The sequence below is a fragment of the Lissotriton helveticus genome, chromosome 3_1 (assembly GCF_964261635.1).
Source record: "Lissotriton helveticus chromosome 3_1, aLisHel1.1, whole genome shotgun sequence".
Lineage (NCBI taxonomy): Eukaryota > Metazoa > Chordata > Amphibia > Caudata > Salamandridae > Lissotriton > Lissotriton helveticus.
The window spans coordinates 912,700,415-912,708,862 of NC_136061.1; the positions used below are offsets into that span (position 1 = coordinate 912,700,415).

At 41.8% G+C, this 8,448-nt stretch overlaps 1 protein-coding gene across 1 annotated transcript; it reads right to left on the reverse strand.

The window, feature by feature from the left end:
• Window positions 1-5,399: 5,399 nt before the first annotated feature.
• Window positions 5,400-6,990, reverse strand: GJA9 (gap junction protein alpha 9). The gene has a single exon (XM_078683794.1). It carries the CDS (start codon window positions 6,988-6,990, stop codon window positions 5,422-5,424), a length of 1,569 nt encoding a protein of 522 aa, XP_078539920.1. The 3' UTR covers window positions 5,400-5,421.
• Between the last annotated feature and the right edge of the window lie 1,458 nt (window positions 6,991-8,448).

Below are 8,448 nucleotides of genomic sequence, written 5' to 3' on the forward strand. Positions count from 1 at the left end.
CCTTATTTTGCAAGGCAGTTTTGGTTTCATACATACCACTGAGCCAAATTACGATCGCAATTTGGAATGAAACATTTGGCCCTTAATCATTTAAGGCAATGGATTCCTTAGAGACATTGACAACACTAATTGCTGATATCGGCACATGACATATTGCATGGTCAATCTTTTGACTCCTATCAACAGCTGTGGTTTACATACATTGAGTGTGGCCTGGAAAGTAGTCTCAAGCAAATCAGGGGAGTACATCAGCACCCCCTGAATGGTTAAGACATCTAAATTACAACTTCAGAAGACCAAAAGTGCACTCAATGCTGGCTTGAGTTTGTATGTGTGCCCTATTTTACCTACCCTTAGGTACAGTGGCTGCACGTCTGTATAATGTGAGAGTTGATGGGAGAGTGCATACACAGCATCACCTGAGGAGGGAAATTAGGGAACTTGATTATATGTCCCTCTTGCATCTGTACAGTACATGATCTATGCTTTGGTACATGCAGTGTCTGTTGAGGCCGTGTATGTGGCATGATGAATATTGTTATAAAATGGTTGTTCATGCGAGATGGCATTTATACATTACATTTATGCTTTTCCCCAAGTTTTGTGCTTGGTACTTACCCAGGGGTCACATGTTGCCAAATTATCCCACAGCCATCCGCTGGGCAAGAATACAAGCTGTCATGGGTATTGCCTGGAAACATTGTATGCACAATAATGAATATACAAATTAGACAACCAGCACTTTGATATGATGCCATCGGTGTCTGTTGCAGAAGATGTGTGCGATGCGGTGAGGTGGGTGAAGAGCCACATGGGTACAATCATTTGCACCCAGCACACGTGGAAAGCAAGAAATTATGTAAAAATCCCTAGCTTACCTTTGTCTCCTGTCCAGTGTAAGGAACATTCGTATGTGGAGGTGGGCTCTCATATTGTTGCAGCTCAGTACCTGATGCAAGCACTGCGATTGGTTTGCCAGAGAGATGCCCATTGGAACGACCCAGTAGCAAAAACTAGGAGAGCAGCAAGGATCTTGAGATAGGCCGGGATGGGATTGGCGCAACAGGCCACAGAGTCAAGTTCCTACTCTCACTCACAAACCATCTCCAAGATGACATCTGGGGGAAAATGGTATCTGGCCCTGACATATTTGCTGGACATCCCAAATAGATTAATCCTTTGTCTGAAAAACCTCTCTACTCTCCTCCTCTTCCTCCTCCTCTAATCTTCTTGACGCATGGCGAGGGGCAGAGCAACAGACAATTTCAGTGACATGTTTGTTCAGAAGGGATGTGATATGGCTGTCTCTCCAGCAAGATGCATTGTGTCAGAAGCAGATTGGGTTCCCATCTTAACTAATATTTAGAAGTCAGGTGAGACAGTGGTTAAGAAGGGCTGGCCAACTGTGGGTGCAGAGGCTTTGGAGTAATTCTCTATTCAATTCATAGACAAACTGATATCTTCCTTACATTTAACAAAGGCAGCAGGACCAGATAACCAGCCAGCAATTGCAATTAAGTCAAATCATTTGTGGTGGGCAATATTTTTCTCCAAAGTTTTTATTTATATAACTAAGTCTGGGATATTCCCACTCAATTGGAAGGGTGCAATAATTAAACTTGTACATAAAAAAAGGAGCCAAGGAAGACCCAGGGGATTACCAGTTGATAAGTCTGTTGGATGTAGGTGCAAAGCTGTACTCCAAAGTAATATTAAAGGCTTTAAAGAACTGGATAGAAGGAAACACAATTATTCCTATGGAGTCAGGAGGCTTTTTAGCTGGACACTCTATAATAGATCACTGCTTCAGTTTATGGGCTTTGGGAAAGAAGGCAAAAGAAACAACAGGGAACCTATTCTGTTGTTTTGTTGATTCCAGCTCAGTCTTCAATCTGGTCGATCACAGTATTCTTTGGGCAAAATTAATACGTCAGGGTATTCCTAATTGCTTAATAGCTATTCTTCAGGAATTGCATACCAGGAACTGGGCCCCAGTAGAACTTGAGTTAGACAGGGCCCTCTCTGGGAGAATTCTCTTGGAAAATGGATTAAGGCAGGGCTGTGTCCTGGCTCCCACATTGTTCTCCCTATTTTCAGCTGAATTTCCGGGAGAGCTGGCAGTGACTTATTCGTTTTTCCTGAAAATGGGAGGAAGACATGTGTTGTGTCTACTCTGGGCGTGACCCAAGTATGCCTGCAGAAGAAGTTAATGAAGTATCATTATCGCGAGGCTAATAAACTGAAGAGAAACATGGGAAACGCTAAGATAATCATGTTTGAAAGACAATGTAAACAGTATAATTGACAGTTAGGCAATAGTAGGGTAGAGGCTGTGCCCTCTTACAAGTACCTGAGCATGATATTTACCAGTCAGTTGAGTTGGACTGGTGGAGTCCAGGGCATTAGCCATGATAAGGGGGCTTGTTCGCTTTAAAAAGACCTATGGTGGCCCCTCATGATCTCCCCTTTTAACTGCTTATAACACAATTGTCCCCACGCAATGCCTCTACGGGCTCGAGTTGCTAGCAATTAGTACGGAGGGAAGTTGGGAGAGGTGCGAAAGCAAATGTCTGAAAAAAATTGTTGGCCCTCCCCAAAGGTGCAATGTCCCAGGCAATGAAATTAGAATCTAATCTGCAAGCCTGGAACTTCCTAGCCTATAAATCAATCCTGTGTTTCAGGGATAAACTTTTGGTCCTGAATACTCAGAAGATATCAGCCTGCTGTTCCACTGAAGTAGAAAGAAATGAATTACAGTGGGCAAAGAAGGTCAAGAAAAGATTGGAAGACATTGCGGCTCACTCTCAAAGCAGAATTAAAAACAGCCTCTAGTAAAAAATCTAGGTTGGCACACTTGAAATATGTAAGGAATAAATCCTCCACAAAATACAAGGTCGATTCATGGGAAAATACAAATGTACTTCCATACTTATCTGCATTCCCAGATGCTTGGCTACGATTACTACTACTAAAGTTCCGGGTTGCATTAAATGTGCGTTATGTAAGAGTAGCGAAATTTGAACCCCTTCTAGATCTAGATAAAAACTGCACCTGCGGTCTGCCATCTCATAATTTCAATGTTCATGTTTTAATTGATTGTTGCCATTTTTATGGGCTTGGTTGCTTGATTTTAAAACCTCTTTTTAAAATATAATATATATTGTCGGAATGACGCACTAGCACTTTTAATACGGATGGAATTCTTTGATGTGGCTTGTGCACTGGCAAAATTCCTTACAATTTTTTTGATTAGTGTCTTATAGTGCAAATAGTATGGGTTTGGGGATTTTAGCTGTACTTTATGGTGTAATTGTATATAAAATGATTTTGTTTTTTTAAGGAATGTATGTTTTCAAGACGGTGTCTAAACACTAATAAAGTATTAACTGAGTGACAGGTTGAAAGGTTTGTATGTGCTAGCTTTATTTTTATGTTTGCTGCAGGGCTGGGATTGGTTGTTGGGCTGCAGTGTTTGAGCTAGAGTGCGGGGGATGGTAAAGACTTACACAGGTGTTCAACATTAAAGACAATGACCATCTGGCCCTAGAAAGGAGATACACCCCCGACTGCGGAGATTCCGACCCGAGTGCAGAGACTCTGCCCCGACTGCGGAGATTCTGGCCCAGTTGTGGAGATTCTGCCCTGAGTATGGACGTAAAGGGACGACTCGTAAATGACTTCTGTGAATATAAAAAGTTACTGTTACTGTTTTGACAGACCTTGATAGCCGAACCAAACGTGTCATTTCAATATTTCTGTTCTATCAGGGAGAATATATAAAAGAGTTTGAAAACTCTTAAAATGATTTACTGCACCCAACACGCCTTAGAGGATCTATTTGCATTACATAGAAAACTGCACCTGCGGTGTGCCGTCTCATAGTTTGACTAGAGACTTTCTCCTTCCATTGCTGCTACTAAGCCAATTACATAATGGGTAGGCTGAGTGCTTTAGTTGGTTACGGAAAGTGATAATGTTTGAATTCCTTTGGTGTGAAATGGGTTTCAGAGAACTAAAACTATATTAAAATGTTGTCACAAGATTGTAAAGGTAATGGCATATGTATGTATGCAATTTCATATCCCTTAAGAGATGCAGGAGCGCAAAGATGTAGCAGGCGACACCAGGGTGCAATGCTTGGTAAGAAGTGTTTTGTATTTAAAATTAGGACTCTGTGGAAAGAGTTTGTTGTTGCCTGTGAGTGACTAGAAGGGTTCCCTTACCTTGTCTTTGGATGCAGCTCTTAACAGTATGTTGGACAGAAGAACAGTGATAGCTGGAGGTCGCTCAGTTTACATTAATCAGGTGTTGTGTGCTACCCTGCAGGTCCCTCATGGAATTTTGGGTAACTGCTGACCCATCAGCTCACATCTTTGGCTGGACACAGCAGTCATGACAGATGCCTGTAAAATCTTGGTGAAGCAGTTGAAGGATGATGTAAGTAGTTGTTGTAATCAGACAGTTTAATGGTTAAATTGGTCATGTGTGGATGTTGGTGATGGAAAACAGCTAGACCTGCAGGGAAAAACTAAATTAATGTCTTCCTATGTACCCACTGTTATTTGTATAGCTGTATGCTGAAGGCTTGGGTCATAAGATCTAAGCCTCCAACATACAGAGTACCACAGGCGTAAAACCTTTTAATATATGGAACAGATTTGTCTTGCACAGAGCCATCTAAAGTTGGCCCATCAGGGCATCATCATTAGTTAACTTTCCATACCATTAGCCATCCTAGAAAATATGACCTGGATCCGGTCCACACAGACAGTCGATGCCCTTAGCTATAATACCCATACGCCCTTGAAGCATCTTGTCAAGGTTTGGTACTATCCAAACGACCGGTATCTACTGGTATTGTATTTTCCAAAAGGCCTGTACCTATTGGTAGATCCACAAAGAAAGGCTCTGTAAGTGGTATATTCAACGCTAGATTGAAGAACCTTAGCTATATTTGTTCTGTAGCTAATGATGTGCATGAATACACTTGTGTATTCTACCATATAGGCACTCTAAGGGCAGAGCCGACTTGTGGCGGGATGCTGTTGATACTGCTGGATCATGACAGAACTAGAAAGAAGTGCTGGTGGTAGAAGGGGCAAACACCTGGTCATTACTGTTTTGTTACCATTAACTCAACTTTGAGGAATATGTTGGTTTTATATGTCTCTTACTTGTGGAACTTTGACTTCACAGGGCTGAGACTGTGTCCTGAATGGTCATGTCAGAATAGGGTTCACTCAGTAACATATCAAGTTATCTGTAATCTATAGAAATTAATGTTTACACATCCATGTTTTATCTAGATGAACACTGTGATATCCCAACATAACACTAGGATAAACATAATTAAAAACTGAATAACCTCTTTTACTTTGCTCATTTATTGTACTGTACTGATAATGCAAAGATAACTAACACTTAGATCTGAAGATCGGTGGGAGCACGCCTGCTGCTGGCATTACTTGCCAATGACATCCGCCGAGATGATTGAAAAGCCTGAGGACTGTCACAGCTCCTGCTGTTCTTGGATTCTGAGCTCAGCTCCCCTATTGAGTCAGGGGTGTCTGGTCTGCTTGGTTGCTTTAGGTCAGTATTGGACTGGACCTTAGCCTGGCTTGGACTGAAGCTGTATCTTCCACGGTTAATGCTCATGAAATCAGAATCAGTGGAGAAGTCCATACCCTCTGCCACTGGGGAGAAGTGCCAAAGACCACTGACTCTACGTGACTTGCGGACCAAGTTCCTTGGCATGTTTGATGTCATACTGCTAAGTGAATGTTCTTCAGAGGTCGGTGAAAGCAGTTCAACTGGACTGCGCGTGCGGAAACCTGAAGCACTCCCCAAACTAGACTCTAGGCTCCTGAAACCATGGCTTCTCTTTTGCTCGTGCTTCCGCATACCATTAATGTCAGGACCAAATATCTTGCTTATACCTTCATTGTTATTTGAGCTAGTGTTCTGAAGATGTCTTTCAGTGACCTGTGTGGGTTGCACCGCATTGTGCATCTTTCCTTCATCTTCAGTGGAGTTTCTTTGATCTTCCATATGATCGTCTTCAATCGGCTGAAAAGCAGAAGGTGGATTTAAAATAGGATAGACTGCAGGATCACTTTGCTTGTCCATCAATAAGGTATATCCGCTAGGGGCAGACGGGAGCGTCTTATGGGGGCTAGCAGAGATTCCGATGCAAGAGTGGTGCATGACAGAGTTATTTTTACATCTGTTTTCCTCGTAGTCTTGATTCATTCTACACTGGCCCAAAAGCCCCTTTTTAATCTTTTTTATGCCTAAGTGAACAATTTCTAAAATATTTAAAAATAATGAGACAGCGGCTATGCACTGCATAAACATTATAAACACAGACTTTTCTGTTGGTCTTGACACAAAACAGTCAACAATGTTGGGGCATGGGTCTTTCTGGCACTTATACAAAGGGCCAAGATGTACTCCATAAAGGATATATTGGCCAACCATAAACCCAATCTCCACTGCAGATCTAGTAAAAATATGTATTACGTAAGTGCAGAGTAGGGAGCCTCTCAATGGGGCCTTGTTTAGTTTGCGTTGCTCCAAATGTCGGAGTTCCCGCTCTAATCGTCTTCGAGCTTCAGACATGTCCACATCTACACCTTCTAGCTCCCATCTGAGCTGCGCTTTTTTCTTTTGCCTCTCTTTTTCCAGAGCTCTTAATCTGTAAAAGGCATGCCCCATGTACACCAACGAGGGGGAGGACACAAAGATGACTTGCAAGACCCAGTAACGTATGAGTGATATTGGAAAGGCGTGGTCATAACACACATTTCTACAACCTGGCTGCTCAGTGTTGCAGATAAAGTCAGACTGCTCATCGTTCCAGACATCTTCAGCAGCGACACCTAGGACCAACATTCGAAAGATGAATAATATTGTGAGCCAGATCTTTCCCACGATGGTAGAGTGAATGTGGACCTCTTCCAGGATGACACCAAGGAAATTCCAGTCACCCATCCTTCATCCACCATATCAACACTAAAAGAGATCGTAAAGAAAGAAAATCATTATCAATACCATCCTCAACATCTCTGTCATCAAGGTAGCACATAGAGATTGTAAAGGATCTTAGCATTGCTGCTTCACAAAGTCAAGTGTTTACCGACCATGACGTATAGTAATGAACTTATAGTAAGGTAGTCTTTGAAGATGCTGCAGTAAATATTATAATATGCCTACTCATCTATCGTACAGTGACTCAATATGATCATGGTTATGCAGTCTATTATCGAAGAAGTTTTTGGTGCTTCACAAGGAAGGTAGCCCGAAGTTTGACTAGAGACTTTTTCCTTCAATTGATGCTACTAAGCCAATTAGAATCCTGAATGTTAAGTTACGGAAAAGGCCAACTCCAGCTAGAGATAGAAACACTGATGCGAACACTGGCAATTATACACTAAATTCAAGGCAAGTGTCTTGCGTCATTTGTAACATAGGCATGTGTTTCACAGGAAGTTAAAACTATGGTCTAAAATGGTCTCAAACTCTTAACTTACCTTTGATGAAGACTCTCCTCTCTGTGACAGTGGTGCCCTGTCCTATTTGATTGTATAGGAATGTGGCATGACAGTTCAAGTCCACTTACAGCCCAACTAGGTAATTAAATAAATCTGTATTTTTGAAAGTTGTCAAAGATATATTCAAATATACATTTGTTTCAGCTCATCTAATTCACATGTTCTATTGAGTAGACTACAGATCGGACCAAAATTGTGTTTCTAAACTTATATCTTGATGCCAGATATCCCAATGATTGCGTGTTTTAGGAGTGCTTTGTAGGAACCTCATTTTTAAAAGCAAAATATAAAATAGACAATTTTCATCAACCTGAAAGTACCTAGATTCGATTTAGTTTGAAGTGTTATCCTTTATGAGTCTTCACATTCATTTTTCCATACATCAAAACAATATATCAAAATAGCTGGTAAAATATTGTGATTCACCTAAATACTTATAGGGTGCAAGCTGTTTTATTTTTATTGGCTGTTCCTGTGGCACAGTGCCTGTACCAATTATATTCTGATAATATAGGCCTTGGATAATCTTGCTTAAATATGGTGCATTCATATATAGTCACTGTGTCTCATGTCAAAGTGTGATTAAATTGGATGAGTGATATGTGTGCCATCTGATGAAAGCAAATCTAGTGTTAAACAGAAGTTAAAACTCTATGGGGGTCATTAGGATGACGGGTGGACTTTGTCCGCCCGCCATCCTGTCTGAATTCGGGACCGCCCGCCATAAGGGCGGGGGTCCCGTGGGGGGTATTAGGATTTGCCCGCCACAGTGGCGGGCACATCCTGCATTTTTAGCATTGTGGCGGGCGGTGCTCTCTGCACCGCCCGCCACAATGCTAAAAATGCATTTCAGCATTTGCATTAACAAAGCGTCAGGCACCGCGCGGTGCCTGCCGCT

What these genes read in the sequence shown, in the direction of transcription:
- GJA9 (XM_078683794.1), bottom strand. Translation starts at nt 6,990, where the DNA reads ATGGGTGACTGGAATTTCCTTGGTGTCATCCTGGAAGAGGTCCACATT.